This window comes from Channa argus, chromosome 12 (assembly GCF_033026475.1).
Source record: "Channa argus isolate prfri chromosome 12, Channa argus male v1.0, whole genome shotgun sequence".
NCBI lineage: Eukaryota > Metazoa > Chordata > Actinopteri > Anabantiformes > Channidae > Channa > Channa argus.
The window spans coordinates 8,918,997-8,939,055 of record NC_090208.1 but is presented as its reverse complement, the minus strand read 5'-3'; the positions used below and the strand labels follow the sequence as shown (position 1 = coordinate 8,939,055).

The 20,059-nt window shown below is 42.4% G+C and overlaps 1 protein-coding gene and 2 long non-coding RNA genes across 3 annotated transcripts; 1 reads left to right on the top strand and 2 right to left on the bottom strand.

Moving 5' to 3' along the window:
* Window positions 1-5,140: 5,140 nt before the first annotated feature.
* On the bottom strand, window positions 5,141-5,590 carry LOC137137421 (uncharacterized). Its single transcript, XR_010915722.1, has 3 exons — window positions 5,516-5,590; window positions 5,354-5,425; window positions 5,141-5,218 (listed from the first exon to the last, which is right to left on the bottom strand). It is a non-coding gene; the product is annotated as an uncharacterized lncRNA (long non-coding RNA).
* A 495-nt stretch (window positions 5,591-6,085) lies between these two features.
* LOC137137419 (uncharacterized) lies at window positions 6,086-6,493 on the bottom strand. The gene is made up of 3 exons (XR_010915720.1): window positions 6,379-6,493; window positions 6,217-6,306; window positions 6,086-6,171 (listed from the first exon to the last, which is right to left on the bottom strand). It is a non-coding gene; the product is annotated as an uncharacterized lncRNA (long non-coding RNA).
* A 7,792-nt stretch (window positions 6,494-14,285) lies between these two features.
* On the top strand, window positions 14,286-17,911 carry LOC137137411 (mucin-5AC-like). Its single transcript, XM_067523643.1, has 2 exons — window positions 14,286-14,633; window positions 14,917-17,911. The coding sequence occupies exons 1-2, from the start codon at window positions 14,286-14,288 to the stop codon at window positions 17,146-17,148; spliced, it is 2,580 nt and encodes an 859-aa protein (XP_067379744.1). The 3' UTR covers window positions 17,149-17,911.
* Window positions 17,912-20,059: the final 2,148 nt, after the last annotated feature.

Sequence of the window (20,059 nt, the reverse complement as noted above, 5' to 3'; positions counted from 1 at the left end):
AGACATATTTGAAAAGTAAACTACTGATCCTTTAAATTGCAGATTGTAGCCTAAAGCAAAATCTGAGTGCTTCCTAAAAATTGGTGTAACTTTTACAAAATGTATTTCCAAGTGATTATGTTTGATAATCATAGAACTTTTACGTTTTGTGATTTAGTCTGTCCAAGATTTTCAAACAAAACAAAATCCACTTCACTCTTTTGTATGAGCAAAACAAAACCAAGTTTATGTGCAATTATGTGAAATAATATTTGATTTCTATATTTTCTCCTCTGATCAAGTGTGTGATGATGTCTTTCCTGAAGAAGTCGTGTCTCCTGTCCCTCCCGGTCCTCCTCCTCCTGTCAATCGCTCCAACAGAAACTAAAGTGGTGCAGTCGATGTCAGAGTGTAAAGGGTTTCTTCTTGATGAAATATCGCCACAGATCCCAGGCATCTTGATTGAAAGCATTAGGGACCAGAACCGATACAAAGTCATCTGCCAGACTTATCAGGACCAGCCAAGGTTTGTGACGCTCTATGACATCACAAACAAGATCCCAGTGTTTTCTGCTTACAGGTACAGAGGGACAAAAGGCGCAAGACCAAATGCAAAATGGAAAACAGAACCAGAGGTGTGTTTTTTCTTTTCTTCGATCAACAATTAACTTTGGTCGTCAAAAGACGATTGTTAAATGTTTCACCAACACAGTGTGGTTTCTGTCAGAGATAATTTTTATTTTCATTTTCACCAGTGTCATGGCTGTTGTTTTGATTTTATTTTATTTGTGTGTACAGAAAGATGCATTTCAAATGTAATAGGAGGAGTATTTTACTATTTTAAATAAGCAAAATGAATGAATTTATGAAATCTGAACGTTTCATCAGTAAATCACTGTGTTTCTGATTCTAATTTCTAATTGTTTTAAATTTTACAGCTTGATGATATGTCCAACATGTGGAATGGCACATTCCAGGAAAAAAAACAGGCCAGTAACAATGATTACATAAATAAACAAGGCTATAACAAGGGACATTTATTTCCATCTTCTCATGCATTTGAGGAAAAAGATAAAATCTCAACTTTCACTCTGACAAATGCTGTTCCACAAGTGATCACTTTCAACAGTGGCAGCTGGTCGAAAATGGAGAGTTGTGTCAAATGTGTCCTTCAAAAGTACTGCATTAACAATAATAATGTCCCTGAAGGATTTGTTGTGACTGGGGCAAAACCTGGTACAGAGACATTGAACCAAAGGGTTAATATTCCCTCAGTGCTCTGGTCAGCGTTCTGCTGTTACAGTAAAAACAAGAACAAGTGGCTAGCAAGTGCACACTGGGGAAACAACATTGCAGAAGACTCTAAATCTAAATATCTGGAGACAAAAACTTTAAAAGAACTCCATCAAGAATTGAACATTAAGGCATTTCCTAATTCACCACAGTGTCCTCTTACAGAAACTGTTTCTGAATTTTACCCTGAAATTAATCTTGATAATAACTGCCATTGCCCACCCCAAGCTTCAACCACAACTGCCCCTCCTACTACTCCTTCAACTACTGCTGCTGCCACTTTGAACACCAATATATCTACGACCACAGTCCCTCCTACTACTCCTTCAACTACTGCTGCTGCCACTTTGAGCACCAATATATCTACGACCACAATCCCAACAACTATTACTTCAACTACTGCTGCTGCCACTTTGAGCACCAATATATCTACGACCACAGTCCCAACAACTACTCCTTCAACTACTGCTGCTGCCACTTTGAGCACCAATATATCTACGACCACAGTCACAACAACTACTCCTTTAACTACTGCTGCTGCCACTTTGAGCACCAATATATCTACGACCACAGTCCCAACAACTACTACTTCAACTACTGCTGCTGCCACTTTGAGCACCAATATATCTACGACCACAATCCCAACAACTACTCCTTCAACTACTGCTGCTGCCACTGTGAGCACCATTATATCTACGACCACAGTCCCAACAACTACTCCTTCAACTACTGCTGCTGCCACTTTGAGCACCAATATATCTACGACCACAATCCCAACAACTACTACTTCAACTACTGCTGCTGCCACTTTGAGCACCAATATATCTACGACCACAGTCCCAACAACTACTCCTTCAACTACTGCTGCTGCCACTTTGAGCACCAATATATCTACGACCACAGTCCCAACAACTACTCCTTCAACTACTGCTGCTGCCACTTTGAGCACCAATATATCTACGACCACAGTCCCAACAACTACTCCTTCAACTACTGCTGCTGCCACTTTGAGCACCAATATATCTACGACCACAATCCCAACAACTACTACTTCAACTACTGCTGCTGCCACTTTGAGCACCAATATATCTACGACCACAGTCCCAACAACTACTCCTTCAACTACTGCTGCTGCCACTTTGAGCACCAATATATCTACGACCACAATCCCAACAACTACTCCTTCAACTACTGCTGCTGCCACTTTGAACACCAATATATCTACGACCACAGTCCCTCCTACTACTCCTTCAACTACTGCTGCTGCCACTTTGAGCACCAATATATCTACGACCACAATCCCAACAACTATTACTTCAACTACTGCTGCTGCCACTTTGAGCACCAATATATCTACGACCACAGTCCCAACAACTACTCCTTCAACTACTGCTGCTGCCACTTTGAGCACCAATATATCTACGACCACAGTCACAACAACTACTCCTTTAACTACTGCTGCTGCCACTTTGAGCACCAATATATCTACGACCACAGTCCCAACAACTACTACTTCAACTACTGCTGCTGCCACTTTGAGCACCAATATATCTACGACCACAATCCCAACAACTACTCCTTCAACTACTGCTGCTGCCACTGTGAGCACCATTATATCTACGACCACAGTCCCAACAACTACTCCTTCAACTACTGCTGCTGCCACTTTGAGCACCAATATATCTACGACCACAATCCCAACAACTACTACTTCAACTACTGCTGCTGCCACTTTGAGCACCAATATATCTACGACCACAGTCCCAACAACTACTCCTTCAACTACTGCTGCTGCCACTTTGAGCACCAATATATCTACGACCACAGTCCCTCCTACTACTCCTTCAACTACTGCTGCTGCCACTTTGAGCACCAATATATCTACGACCACAATCCCAACAACTACTACTTCAACTACTGCTGCTGCCACTTTGAGCACCAATATATCTACGACCACAGTCCCAACAACTACTCCTTCAACTACTGCTGCTGCCACTTTGAGCACCAATATATCTACGACCACAGTCCCTCCTACTACTCCTTCAACTACTGCTGCTGCCACTTTGAGCACCAATATATCTACGACCACAATCCCAACAACTACTACTTCAACTACTGCTGTTGCCACTTTGAGCACCATTATATCTACAACCACAGTCCCAACAACTTCTACATCTACTACAAGAGTTACCACTACCAGTACTACAACTACAACTACAGAGAAACAAAAGAAGAATAAAAAAAAAGAGAATAATAAGCAGAAAAGAATTCCGCAACAACCAGGAATCAATGCAAATCTTCTTTATATACCTCGGCTGGGAGATTTACAGGAAAATGCAGAGGAGAATAACAATATGGCTAATCGAGAAGGTCCTGGTACATCTCAAACTTTAACTACAAAGACTTCCCCTTTTGCTTCCACACTTGGCCAAACCACTACAACAATTTTCACTCACTCAGCTACAGCTCGTCCTACTTTCAGCACCACCACACCTACAACTACAGAAACGCCAAAAACTAATTTTACATCAACAAGCGCTGCCTTAAACATCATAGCACATTTGGAATCAAACGCTACTGCCAGTGAACCAACCACCTGGGCCACTGCCAGTAAACCAACCACCTGGGCACCTTCGGAATCAAATGCCACTGCCAGTGAACCAACCACCTGGGCACCTTCACAATCAAACGCCACTGCCAGTGAACCAACCACCTGGGACACTGCCAGTAAACCAACCACCTGGGCCCCTTTGGAATCAAACACCACTGCCAGTGAACCAACCACCTGGGCCACTGCCAGTGAAACAACCACCTGGGCACCTTTGGAATCAAATGCCACTGCCAGTGAACCAACCACCTGGGCCCCTTCAGAATCAAACGCCACTGCCAGTGAACCAACCACCTGGGCCCCTTCGGTATCAAAAGCCAATGCCACTGAACCAACCACCTGGGCCCCTTCGCAATTAAACGCCACTGACATTATCACAACCACATGGGCACCTTCGAAATCAAACGCCACTTCCAGTGAACCAACCACCTCGAGACCTTCGGAGTCAAATGCCACAGCCAGTGAAACAACCACCTGGGCCCCTTCGCAATTAAACGCCACTGCCATTATCACAACCACATGGGCACCTTCAAAATCAAACGCCACTTTCAGTCAACCAACCACCTGGGCACCTTCGGAATCAAACGCCACTGCCAGTGAATTAACTACCTCGGCACCTTCAGAATCAAACGCCACTGCCAGTGAACCAACAACCTGGGCACCTTCTGAATCAAAAGCCACTGCCAGTGAAACAACCATCTGGGCCACTGCCAGTGAAACAACCACCTTAGGACCTTCGGAATCAAATGCCACTGTAAGTAAAACAACCACCTGGGCACTTTCGGAATCAAACGCCACTGCCAGTGAACTAACTACCTGGGGCACTACCAGTGAACCAACAACCTGGGCACCTTCGGAATCAAAAGCTACTGCCAGTGAACCAACCACCTGGGCACCGTTGCAATCAAATGCCATTCCCAGTGAAAAAACCACCTCGGGACCTTCAGAATCAAACGCCACTGCCAGTGAAACAGCCACCTGGGCACCTTTGAAATCAAATGCCACTTCCAGTGAAACAACCACCTTGGGACCTTCGGAATCTAACGCTACTGCAAATGAAACAACCACCTGGACATTTTCGGAATCAAACGCCACTGCCAGTGAACCAACCACCTTGGGACCTTCGGAATCAAACGCCACTGCCAGTAAAACAGCCACCTGGGCACCTTTGAAATCAAACGCCACTTCCAGTGAAACAACCACCTTAGGACCTTCGGAATCAAACGCTACTGCAAATGAAACAACCACCTGGACATTTTCGGAATCAAACGCCACTGCCAGTGAACCAACCACCTTGGGACCTTCGGAATCAAACGCCACTGCCAGTGAAACAGCCACCTGGGCACCTTTGAAATCAAACGCCACTTCCAGTGAAACAACCACCTTGGGACCTTCGGAATCAAACGCTACTGCAAATGAAACAACCACCTGGACATTTTCGGAATCAAACGCCACTGCCAGTGAACCAACCACCTTGGGACCTTTGGAATCAAACGCCACTGCAAATGAAACAACCACCTGGGCCACTGCCACTGAACCAACTACCTGGGCACCTTTGGAATCAAACGCCACTCCCAGTGAAACAACCACCTTGGGACCTTCGGAATCAAATGCCACTGTAAGTGAAACAACCACCTCGGCACCTTCGGAATCAAACACCACTGCCAGTGAACCAACCACCTGGGCATCTTCGCAATTAAACGCCACTGCCAGTGAAACAACCACCTGGGCCACTGCCACTGAACCAAACACCTGGGCACCTTCGGAATCAAACGCCACTGCCAGTGAACCAACAACCTGGGCACCTTTGGAATCAAACTCCACTGCCAGTGAACCCACCACCTCGGGACATTCGAAATCAAACGCCACTTCCAGTGAACCAACCACCTGGGCCACTGCCAGTGAACCAACCATCTGGGCACCTTCGGAATCAAACGCCACTGCCAGTGAACCAACAACCTTCGGACCTTCGGAATCAAACGCCGCTGCCAGTGAAACAACCACCTCGGGACCTTCGGAATCAAACGCCACTGCCAGTGAACCAACCACCTGGGCCACTGCCAGTGAACCAACCACCTGGGCACCTTCGGAATCAAACGCCACTGCCAGTGAACCAACCACCTTCGGACCTTCGGAATCAAACGCCGCTGCCAGTGAAACAACCACCTCGGGACCTTCGGAATCAAACGCCACTGCCAGTGAACCAACCACCTTGGGACCTTCGGAATCAAACGCCACTGCGAGTGAAACAACCACCTGGGCCACTGCCAGTGAACCAACCACTTGGGCACCTTCAGAATCAAACGCCACTGTCAGTGAAAAAACCAGCTCGGGACCTTCGGAATCAAATACCACTGTCAGTGAAACAACCACCTCGGCACCTTCGGAATCAAATGCCACTGCCAGTGAAACAACCACCTCGGGACCTTCGGAATCAAACGCCACTGCCAGTGAACCAACCAGTTGGGCCACTGTCAGTGAATTAACCACCTCGGGACCTTCGGAATCAAACGCTACTGCCAGTAAAACAACCACTTTGGGACGTTCAGAATCAAACGCCACTGCGAGTGAAACAACCACCTGGGCCACTGCCAGTGAACCAACCACTTGGGCACCTTCAGAATCAAACGCCACTGTCAGTGAAAAAACCAGCTCGGGACCTTCGGAATCAAACGCAACTGCCAGTGAACTAACCACCTGGGCCACTGTCAGTGAACTAACCCCCTCGGGACCTTCGGAATCAAACGCTACTGCCAGTAAAACAACCACTTTGGGACCTTTGGAATCAAACGCCACTGTGAGTGAAGCAACCACCTGGGCCACTGCCAGTGAACCAACCACCTGGGCACCTTTGGAATCAAATGCCACTCCCAGCGAAACAACCACCTTGGGACCTTCAGAATCGAACGCCACTGCCAGTAAACTAACCACCTGGGCCACTGCCAGTGAACCAACCACCTGGGCACCTTTGGAATCAAACTTCACTCCCAGTGAACCAACCACCTCGGCACCTTCGGAATCAAACGCCACTTCCAGCGAACCAACCACATGGGCACCTTCGGAATCAAACGCCACTGCCAGTGAACTAACCACCTGGGCCACTGCAAGTGAACCAACCATCTGGGCACCTTTGGAATCAAACGCCACTGCCAGTGAAACAACCACCTCGGCACCTTCGGAATCAAACGCCACTTCCAGCGAACCAACCACATGGGCCACTGTCAGTGAACCAACCACCTGGGCACCTTCGGAATCAATTGCCACTCCCAGTGAAACATCCACCTTGGGACCTTTGGAATCAAACGCCACTGCCAGTGAACTAACCACATGGGCCACTGCCAGTGAACCAACAACCTGGGCACCTTCGGAATCAAACGCCACTGCCAGTGAAAGAACCACCTGGGCCCCTTCGGAATCAAACGCCACTGCCAGTGAACCAACCACCTCGGCACCTTCGGAATCAAATGCCACTGCCAGTGAAACAACCACTTCGGGACCTTCGGAATCAAACGCCACTGCCAGTGAAACAACCACCTGGGCCACTGCCAGTGAACCAACCACTTGGGCACCTTCACAATCAAACGCCACTGTCAGTGAAACAACCACCTCGGCACCTTCGGAATCAAATGCCATTGCCAGTATATCAACCACCTTGGCAACCTTTGAAATCAAATGCCACTGCCAACGAAACAACCAACTCGGCACCTTTGGAATCAAATGCCTCTGCCAATGGTGGTGAAACAACCACCTTGGCAACCTTTGGAATCAAATGCCACTGCCAACGAAGGAACCACCACCTTTTCTACAAACACTGAATCCCAAAGAAAACCACCCAGACAGAGTTTTCCTGGGAAGATTTTCCACTTAATGGAAAAAGTCATAAAACCCAGGAACATGTGCTGGATAGTGAGAAAAGGATCTACTTCAAGCTGGAAGGACACAGATGTATCTGCAGGAGGAGGTTGGCTTGAGTTCCTCTACAAGTATAAAGCTCTGTAACACTCTAAGTGTCACTCTACAGTACCTAAGCTGAAGCTGTTACTGAACCAGAAACCAAAAAATTATGTTGACTCGTGTTATTTTTCAGGATTTTATAAAAATATTCTCTGTTGAACAGAAAAATTGTTATCTGCACATAGATGATGGCAGGAAACTGGAACTGAACCACCCACCCATCGGTTCATAGATAACTGTCGTACCAACTGAGCCACAGCAAACTTGCATCTTTTTAAAAGATGATTTCTGTAATTTTTTTCAATATTTAATTAATCATTTTCTCTATAGTCACAATAGAGAAACTTATTCTCTTGTCATGCTTTTGTATATTGAACCCACAGAGCCACTACAGCTTGATAAAGGGCAGGCAGCATTCAAGTAGCACAAACAGATATGGAGGAGCAGTAGACAAAAACAGAACAAAGCGTAAAGACAAAGACTAAAATTATTCATGTCATACATTTTAATAATATTCACTTTTCTTACAGTGGATTTTGACATTGGAGGCATTTAGTCTGTTAACGAGGTATTTCTTCTTTTTATGATCTCTAATTTCTGTACAGCTTATTACTCATATTTACTGCTATTTGATCTTTTAAATTCCATTAAGTGGAAATTTGTTAATTGTTAATTGATTCATTAATTGACAGGTAGTATGTTATAATTTCTCACTGATTGATTAGTTGGAATTTTAATTTTTTGGCCCATGATGTTTTCTGAATGCATCTGACATCAGCTTTGACCTTTGATTTTACATATATGGTCAAATTCTTATATAACATGAGAGAGACTTTAAAAGTTCTTCTGGTTTAAAGTATGTTCATAGTTATTAATGTATAACTAGAGACTTTTTTCATGTATAACTAGAGAGTTTTTGTTAAATGAAATGTCTGAAATCTTTGTCTGTCCTACTTACAAATATAATAAATATACTCTTAAGAGAACAAACATTAAGAGTCTTGATTATCTCATTGTTTTAAATACATTGTTTTACACAATAAAACTAAATAAATCTCCAAACATGGTAGTTTTTATCTTTCTTTTTTACTTCACAACACCAAACAGTAAGATTTCCCGGTCTGTCTTTTACTGCCATATATACTTTGTTTTTTCAAGCTTTCTGGTTTAAGCTTTTTTATATCCTGTTCCTGTTTGAATTTGTGTCACCAACCACTGTAAACCAGCTCCTCCTAATCAAATAACAGACATGGAGAGTGCATTAATTTGCACGTTGTTGTTCACATTTTCTCTACACTACAATTTGTGTTATGTTTCAGTCCAAGTGATCATGATCTATCGACCCACAGGACTAGCTAGGTAACTTCTGTTTATGAGCTTGAAATGCTGTTGTCCCACTTCCCTGAAAACAGAATTCCTCTCATCATCTTGGGAGATCTGAAAATCCCCCCAGACAAACATCAGGCTGCTTTCGTCCTTGCACTGCTGAACACCTTGGATCTGAAAGTGCTTCACACAACTCTAATCTTAACTGAAGAGTGATTGTGTGAGCCAGTATGTTAATGTGTCGGACGCAGTCAGACTCCACTGGGAGTGTTACAGTGCATAAAGATCATCTGTGGCTGCCTGTCCAACGTGTCTTGCTGTGTGCATCATTAACTGTGCGCATTCACACCTGCCAACTGGTCTCAAGTGCCTCTGCATCAAGTGTCTGTCCTCTCTGTTCTTCTCTGCTGGAGTTTGGGACTTTTACAGTTAGTAATTATCGTCCCTGTTCTCTCAAGTGAGTAGTGGAGATGGGCTTGTGCAAGGATGCCAGGGCGGCCGATCCAGGGAGAGGGGCACTCGAACACTACTCGCCGCAGTCTCATAGATCACACAACAGTTACACACCTTCTCACATGGGAGGAAAAGCTGAGGGCCATAAGAAGGCCTGAGATCAAATAAACACAACATTAGTGGAGCACAGCAGTAAAGTGACATGACCCATAAGCAAAACTAATGAGCTGAAGCTCTACACAAACACAATAACTCAATTTGCTGCCAAGACTGTGAGACAGCATGAGCAAAATGGACTAAAACCACAGAGAAAAGTGAAAGTGGCTCCAGTCAGTTTACCAGTGGTGGAGGGAATACTGATAAGTACAAATACACAAACAGATATTTACTGTAGCAACAATTACCACACTGACATTTCTATTTATAAATTGCTTCAAGTATTAAAAGTTTAGACATTTGTTTCTCCCTGTTTCTTTCTCCAGATCAGTGCTGCTTTAGGATTTTTGTTAAACACATGCAAATCATTGATCTATTTTTAACACTAAAGATGATTCTACTGAAAGCACTGAACGTCAACAAAATCAAATGACTGTTTATTCACACTTTGTTTGTTAAGCCAGATTTTTAAAAAAATGTTAACTTTAGACCTTAAAACCCTCAAACAAAACTAGGACAATAACCAAATAGTTGACAACATTAATACACATTTAGTTGGTAAAAATTGTTTCATCACGCATTAATTAAAATTAAATGTATACACTCTTTGATCAATTTTATTCTGATGATGAGCTAACATTCACATTCAGTTAGTACAAGAAGAAATACAAACCATCAACAATTTTGTCCATGTGTATGGACACATGTCCTATAACACTACATAATTTAATATTCCTTTTCTTTGCCTTCTCATTAGTCCACTTATGTTTGTACTTTTTATACTTACTTTCAGCTTCTTTCGTTCTGCTCTTTAAACATAATCTAGCCACGACTTTTCATGTGTGTGCCTCTGCTTACACACAGTTATTGGACAGTTGTTTGTCCATAACACTTTGGCTATTGCTGTATTTTTTACGTTAAGAATTTGTCTCTGTTCGAGTAACAACTTCTTTCATGTTGCAATTCTATAAAATAGGAGAAATTATTAGGAGCAATAGGAGCATTTTTGTGTGACTGATTCATCAGTGTTTATAGTCTCTTGAACTTTTACTTGTTTCCTTGTGCTTTCTGTGTAGGTTTTATGTCAGAATCATAACTGGTATATTCATTGTGCATGCATCAGTCCATTTCCTCCCCCCCAGAGAGGTCAACGCAGGCTGGACTGTGGGCTCTCACCCACACATAACATACATATCAGGAATATCCCATTTGCCTGATGATCTGTGTGTCACTGTACTGAGGGTCTAACTGGAGAGCACCGGCACAGACACACTGAAAACACTTTTTAAATAATTAGTAGCAGGTTGGAGACAGGAGGTTGGCATCCCATGATTGAAGTCTGCAGTAAGAAGTGCTGTGTTGGAGCTGGTGAGGTTGAAAGAGGCCTAATTGTAAAAGGGCTTTTTGAGTAAGCTGATGGCCAGACGAGTTTTATATTTGATCTTTAGTACTATAAAGAATGATTTTCTAATGTGTATGAATGCTTGGTTCCTTTTAGAGAAACTTAGAAAAGAGTTGTGAGGCACAGGAATTATCCAAGTACTTTTCCCTCACTTGTGTCACATGTGCGACAGCCACAGCTGTGTCTTATAATGTGCAGTCCCTTGGTCTGGTTGGAGATATCTGGGACATCCGAGATAAGAGGGAAGAAAACTGTTGGTACAAAGGGTTTGCTGGGAACTCACTGTACAAACTAAAGCAGAGCAGCCAAGAGAAACATTATATTATCAGGAAAAAAAATACTGAATCTGGATTCTGTGACATGTATTTATAAGACCTGTTTCATTTACTAGTGTGTTTATAGAGCCAGTTATTCAAAAAATGTGTCAATGTGCTTTAGAATAAAATTGTTTTCAAAAGGTCAGTTTTTAATTTTATAGAAAAACTGCTGCAACTGTGTCTTCGAACCTTTTGAACCTATTGAAGCAATTCTTCTGAAAACATTGAAAAGAATCACAGAGAAGCAAAATAAATCATGCTAATAAATGTCAAACCATTTCTTAATTCATGCTCTGGATTTATTCACAAATGTTTTTGGTGTCAAAATAACACTTTCAAGCTCTGTCTCTCTTTGTCCTCCACCTCAGCCACAAACCAAAAGCTAATGCAGATATGAAGAAGCTACACAGGTTAACTGCTGCTTCAACGCTGACAACATCTGAACATCAAGGTTTGTACAGTTTCTATCTCGAGATTGGTCCAATTGGTCACAATGTGTATTGCTTTTTGGGGGGGAGTTGTGCCAAAACCTCACCCAAATCGTAAATCAGCATTATGTATGGAGTTAAACCCCTTTCTCTTTATTGATTCCAGAACATGTGTGACTGATTAATAAGATCATTATTGATAGTCAACTCTCTTTAGCCAATTGAAAATTAATAATAATGGACACTTTTTTTGTGTGTTGTGAACACATCTTCTAATTTGTCACTCAACATGAAAATCATTTTATCTTTATATCCACAGACCTGAGCTTGGGTGATTTTAGAAGGGGTCTCTTTGTCAAATTTCCTCATTAAACAAAATGGTACTTTTATTACATTGACAATTATTAGATGTACTGGAAAAAAGCAGCAAGGTGAACTTGTCATAATCATCAAATTTAAGTTTTATTTACATAATTTAATCACAGAGACCTTTTTTTCACCATCATCTTCATAATTATTTCATTGTGTCCTCATTGTTCATTTTGCTGCGTATGACTTCTATTCATTGTCCATCTTGTCTTTTCATCTTTAAATATTTATTCTTAATTTTCTATTCATTGCCAGTTCTTGCCACAGTTTCACTTTCTTTTTGAGCAAAGAGCAGCTGCAACAAGACAAAACTGTTTACCCTGAAAACAAAGTTCTTGGAATCTCAAATACATTTAAGAAAGGGGGACCATGAAGGAAAAACCATGAGTTAGAAGTGGGAGTAGCCTGCTACCCCCCACCTCCAGTGAACATACAGTATAAAACCAGACTTCCTTCACTTAAAAGCTGAGGTTCAGTTACACAGTTTGCTTCAAGTCACCGTTTAATAAAAGACGACACCTGAATTGTTTGTTGTGGAAGATTTCAAGAGGCTTTTAGAAGGTAAGTTGGTTTTTATGTTTGTAATGAACTCAGGATGTTCACAGCTTTATCATAAACCTGCTGGACACTTGGTCTATCTAAGGTTTAAACAGATCTAATAATGTGATTAATTTGTAAAATGTCAAATGTTTTTAATGGCACCAGTATGAAACAGGCAGTTATACATTTGTATAAAAACCATCACAGGTGTAATTTTTTTCCTTATTTTTTTTTACCAGTACAGCGTATAGTGCAACAACGGCTTTTGGTTTGTCCCTTCAGGGGTCGCCACAGCGGAACACGTTCCGAATGTTGATTTGGTATGCGTTTTCACACCTCCTGCCGCAACCCTCCCTTTTTTTTTGTCCAGGCTCTATCACTGAGCCACTGGGCCCCCTAATAAGTTGTATAGTGGGATGGCTTAGAGGGAGCAGTCTCTACATATACAGTAGAACATTTATTAAAAGTTGGACATTTACCCATGTTGAGCACTGTTGTGAGGTTTATAATAACTAATTATAATTCATGTTTCAAATATGACTTTTTGGCTTAAATGCCTAGTTTAAAATCACAGGTGTCACTGCAGACGTGGTTTGACTAAGTAATAACAGGAAACATCCAAAAGCTGTTCACAACGAGACATTACAGGATATGGGAAAGAAGGGTGCATGTTGAACAAATAAAAAGTGAGAACAAATGTTTCAGTCAATTTGTGGAATAAGCTCAGGGATGAGTTGAAGATGTGTGACTCATGTTAAAATAAAAAAAAAATACATAAAAATCCTTATTAACGAGATTGTATGAGGGATGTAAAACATTAATGTGTTGTGTGTTGGGCTTTGTCAATGTTTTATTTTGTGGTGTATTGCTGACTCACTGTCTACAGCCCCCTCTGCTTTATCCAGCCCTCCCACTCAATGTTCCATTGTGCTCTTCTAGCATGTGCTACACAGTCATGCTCTGCACAGCACTTCAGCTATTAGTCATTAGGAAATTATAATAATTGCAAACCAATAATGGAGCAGAAATCATTGACATTCTCTGACTGATTGGTTAGAAGATTGAGCCTCACTCAGCAACTTTTAAAGTAAATATCTCTGCACTGCTGTCACTGCTGCTCTGGAGTCTTCAGTAACACCACTGAACATGAGCTTTAAGACATATTTCTACAAAATAAAATTGAAAAGTCAAATACTGATGCTTTAAAAAGCAAATTGTAGCCTTAAGCAAAGCCTGAAAACATCTCACATCTTAATGTAACATGGTATAAAATGTATTTCCAGTCACTGTATCTGTTTGATAATCATGACTTCATTTTACATTTGTGATTCAGTGTCTGTAGATTCTCAAAACAAAATCCACTTTATTCTTTTGTTTCAGCAAAAGAAAACCAATATTATGTGTAGTTGTGTCAAATAATATTTAATTATTCTTTGTTTTCTCCTCTGACCAAGCTTGTGATGATGAGGTCCCTGAAGACGTGGTGTCTCCTGTCCCTCTCTGTCCTCCTCCTCCTGTCCATCGCTCCAACAGAAACTGAAATGGTGCAGTCGATATCAGAGTGTGAGGGGTTTATTTATGATAAAACGCCCACACAGATCCCAGGAATAGTGATTAACGGCAACATTATGGACCAGAAGCGATACAAAATCATCTGCCAGACTTATAAGAACACAAGACGGTTTGTGACGCTGTACGACATTAAGAACAAGATCCCAGTGTTTTCAGCTTACAGGTACAGAGGAGAAGGACCATTAGATGAAGACAAGAGAAGACCAAAGAATGTCAGTTGGAAGATAGAGCCACAGGTGTGTTTTTTCTTTTCTTTAAATCAATATTTAGCTTTTAACATCCAGAGGCCTTTGTTGAACCTGTTTTGCCGTAACATGCTGTCAGACTGGAGGTAGATAATGCATTTAATTTTGATTTCATTTATTGATTTGGGTATTCCTTGAGAAAGATTAAAACATCATAGAAGGATTTTATAACTGTTGTAAATAGGAAATATATACAAGTAAATTTATAAAAACTGAACTTTTCAACAGTGACACTGTTTCTGATTTTAATTTATGATTGTTTCACATTTTGCAGCTTGAAGAAAGAGAATCCATATCCAACATGTGGGATGATGTATACAAGAACCAGGCCAGTAACAATGATTACAAAAATACCACAATCTATGATAGGGGACATTTATTTCCATGTTCTCATGCATTTGATCAAAGTGATAAAGTGTCAACGTTCACTCTGACAAATGTTGTTCCTCAAATTAAATCTTTCAATCAGGGAAGCTGGGCAGAAATGGAGAAGTGTGTCAAATGTGTCCTGCAAAAGTACTGCATTAACAATAATAATGTCCCTGAAGGATTTGTTGTGACTGGGGCAAAACCTGGTACAGAGACATTGAACCAAAGGGTTAATATTCCCTCAGTGCTCTGGTCAGCGTTCTGCTGTTACAGTAAAAACAAGAACAAGTGGCTAGCAAGTGCACACTGGGGAAACAACATTGCAGAAAACTCTAAATCTAAATATCTGGAGACAAAAACTTTAAAAGAACTCCATCAAGAATTTAACATTAAGGTGTTTCCCAATTCACCACAGTGTCCTCTTACAGAAACTGTTTCTGAATTTTACCCTGAAATTAATCTTGATAATAACTGCCATTGCCCACCCCAAGCTTCAACCACAACTGCCCCTCCTACTACTCCTTCAACTACTGCTGCTGCCACTTTGAGCACCATTATATCTACGACCACAGTCCCAACAACTACTCCTTCAACTACTGCTGCTGCCACTGTGAGCACCATTATATCTACGACCACAGTCCCAACAACTACTCCTTCAACTACTGCTGCTGCCACTTTGAGCACCATTATATCTACGACCACAGTCCCAACAACTACTCCTTCAACTACTGCTGCTGCCACTTTGAGCACCAATATATCTACGACCACAGTCCCTCCTACTACTCCTTCAACTACTGCTGCTGCCACTTTGAGCACCAATATATCTACGACCACAATCCCAACAACTACTCCTTCAACTACTGCTGCTGCCACTTTGAGCACCAATATATCTACGACCACAATCCCAACAACTACTCCTTCAACTACTGCTGCTGCCACTTTAAGCACCATTATATCTACGACCACAGTCCCAACAACTACTACTTCTACTACAAGAGTTACCACTACCACTACTACAACTACAACTAAAAAGAAACAAGAGGAGAATCAAGAAAATGATGAGTATAATGAGCAGAAAAGAATTCAGCAACAACCAGTAAGAGATGCATCTGTTGCTGCAGGAGGTGATGGTGTGGCAGTGGCGGCGGCAGCCGCTGTGGCGGTAGGTGGTGTTGCGGCGGCGGCAGGTGGTGGTGCAGCAGGTGGTGGTGTGGCGCCGGCAGGTGGTGGTGCGGAGGCGGCAGGTGGTGGTGCGGCGGCGGCAGGTGGTGGTGCGGCGGCAGTTGGTGGTGCGGAGGCGGCAAGTGGTGGTGTGGCGGCAGGTGGTGGTGCGGCGGCGGCAGGTGGTGGTGCGGCAATTGGTGGTGCGGCGGTTGTCGGTGTGGCGGTCAGGGCAGGTGCTGGTGTGGCCACTACATCACAAATTTCAATTTCAACAACTACTGCTGCTGCCACTGTGAGCACCAATATATCTACGACCATAGTCCCAACAACTACTACTTCTACTACAACTACAACTACAGAAAAACAAGAGGAGAATCAAGAAAATAATGAGAATAATGAGCAGGAAAGAATCCAGCAACAACCAGGAAGCGATGCATTGGTTGGTGGTTCACTGGGAGGTGTAATTGGGCTGGTAGGTGGTGGTGTGCTGGGAGGTGTACTGGGATATGCCGTGGGAAGTATAAATAGGGCTTATCCAGAAGTTCCTGGTACATCTCAAACTTTAACTACAACAACTTCCCCTTTTGCTTCCACACCTGGCCAAACCACTACAACAACTTTCACTCACTCGGCTACAGCTCGTCCTACTTTCAGCACCACCAGACCTACAACTAAAGAAACACAAACAGCTAATTTTACATTAATAAGCACTGCCTCGAACATCACAGCACCTCTACAGTCAGATGTTACTGCCAATGAAACAACAACCTTTTCTGCAAACACTGGGCCCCAAACAAAATCACCCAGACACAGTTTTCCCAGGAAGGTTTTCCACATAATGGAAAAACCACAAAGTCATGAAACCCAGGAACTTGTGTTGGATAGTGAGGAAGGATCTACTTCAGCCTGGGAGGACACAGATGTATCTTCAGGAGGAGGTTGGCTTGAGTTCCTCTACAAGTATAAAGTCTGATGAATTTGAGGTATTTCCTGATTAGGTTCTTTTTGCCCCCATATGTATTTCTGTCATTTAGTAGAGAAATATCTACTGATACCAAATTTTATTTTAAACAAAGTCTCAATATGCAAGATTTCGTAACTATGCAATTTTTCCTTTTCCATTACAGAGCACAGTACTTCACTTTTGATCACTGTAAATACAGTACCTAAGATGAAGCTGTTACTGAACAAGAAGCCAATAAATTATGTTGACTGACATTTTATTTTACAGAATTTTATACAAATATTAAAAAGTAGATTCTCTGTTGAAGAGGAAAATTGTTATCTGCACATAGATGATGGCAGGAAACTGGAACTAAACCACCCACCCAGCGGTTCATGATATTTTCTGAATGCATCTAACATTAGCTTTGTCTTTTGATTTTAAATATATGGTTAAATTCTTATTTCACTTGTGAGAGTGATGAAAAGCTCTTCTTGTTTAAAGTGTGTACATGTTCTAGTTATTCATGTATAACATTACACTTTTATAACTGGCATTTCAATGACTAATAGCACAGTCTTTCATCAGGTTTTTGTTAAATCAAATGTCTGAAATGAAAAAGAGCAGAATGTTTGTCTCTCCTACTTAAATATAATAAATATAATAAAAAAAAATAATCCCCGTCTTGATTAAGAGAACAAGTCTTGATTGTCTCACATTGTTTTAAATACATTTATCGATGGTCTTAGAGATTTTCACGACACAATAAAAAATGACTAATTGTCTAAACATGGTTGTTTTTGTCCGATTCTATTTTTCCTTCAGAAAACAAACTGATCAGCACCTCAGCATCTCCCAGTCTGTCTCTTAAGGCCATAGTTACATAATTTTTCACGTTTTATTTATGACATTTTACATCCCTTTCCTTTTTGAATTAGTGTCACAAACTCCTACTAGTCACAACATACATGCATGGTGTATTATTTTTAATGTTCTGTAATAATGTAATATTATTACTGTAATAATTCAGTAGCTGACTGAGATCATGTTAACTACTGAGCAAATCATATCAGCTACAGGTAAATGTGGTGGGTAAAATAAAAAAGAAAGTTATTGTTCTGTACAAATGTAGCACATAAAGTTAAATACACAAATCAAATTCTACCTGACAGTTTCAGTGTTAATCTGGTCAAAAGAGAGGAGAAATTCAGTGTTTGGTTAAATCAAAACAATAACTGGTCTGTAGAGGGAGCACTTGTCTGTCAGTGTTAAGTACTCCAGACTAACAGTCTCACTCCAGGTTTGTCTTTTGCAAAGCAGTGGTTAATCACTCTGTCCATCCATCCATGAATATTTTAGTCAATTCTTAATCTTTTTACCCTTTTCCCCTGTAGACATACCCCCACCCCCACCACATACTGCACTTTAGTAGTATGAGTCTTGCACCGACTGTGCTCCTATGCATCACCAGCAAGTCATGCAGAGGATGGAAGCCATTCTCCATTACCCCTCACAGCTTAGACAGCATCTTTCTGCTTGACCCTGCTGTTAAAGTGTCCTCCTCCATCCCTACAAAGTCACTGGCCCTTCTGATCAGTTTATTGAGTCTCTTGGTGTCTGCAGCTCTCAGGCCACTGCCCCAACACACAACAGTACACAGAATTGCACTGGCACAGACTCATAAAACATCGTTAGCATGGTTCAGCAGATGTTAAAGGACCTCAGAAAATAGAGGCAGCTCTGGCCCTTCTTTTAGAGGGCTTCATTGTTCTTACTCCCATCCAGTTTATTATCAATAAACACTCCTAGGTATTTATAGTCCTTCAAAATGAGTCTCTCAAGCATCTTCATAATGTGACATAAGACCCACCGGTCGGTAGACCAAGGCACCCCTGGGTCGCTGCGTCTTCGGCACTGGAACAAGGCACGATATCTTCCAAAGCTCTGGAACCCTCATGAGACTCAGGCTTATGCTGAAGACATAGTGAAACGCTCCACGGAGCTGGGCAGCACAGACTTTGAGAACCCGTTGGCTGACGCCATCCGGGCAAGCAGCCTTGCTGGTGAGAAGTTTGCTCAGCTTTCTTCGAACATGGAGTGTGAAAAGTGTGGGTTGGGAGGTGAGAGGGCTGGAACCTACATTCAGAGACAGAAGAGGGCTATTGTATGGAGTGCAACTGCCGTTGGTGGAGGCCTTATCGAGGGGGGAGAAGGGGGGGGTGGCTGTGGTTGCAGATAGGCATCAGGAGAGTCATCAGAGGCAGGGGCCGCAGTATTAAACCTGTTAAAGGACAGATTACCACTCTAGTCCTCCCTCCTGTTATTACGGTATAGTGTCCACTACAGCTTCTGCCTGACTTTAGCCTCACAGATCTTCAGCATTCAGTAAGTGTCTGGAATGAGAGGGGTCGGCTGCAATCTTGGCTGCTGTTTATCGGATCCTGGAGATGTACAGCTCCTGGTGAGACGGGAGGCTGCAGCGCTGCAGCTTGGCCTTGTCCCTGAGAGCGTTGAGCTCCAGGTTGTTCATACTGCACCAAGACACTTGATAGTCCATCTCACTCCTGTAGGTCGACTCGTCTCCATTAAAGATGAGGCCGATGAGGGTGATGCGGTGGTTAGAGATGACATAGAGTTGATGTGATGTGACTGATTATGGTGTTTTGTCAGTGCAGGGGAGAGTGTGTGTTAGTAATAACAGAATGGGTCATAATGACCTGGTGTTTGTTCCCAGTAACTATCTGGAAAACAATAGTTTGGCAAGGAATAGGATGAAAACAGGACACGTCGTTGGTCCCTGAAAGTGTTGCTAAGGAGGAGACTAAAAGGCCTCAGCCAGCATGTGGATTTGAACTGGGGAACTTCTACCTGTGAGGCAGCAGTGCTAACCACTCTACCACGGTGCTATTAAGATCTGTTTTTACAGCTGCATGTAAATGCA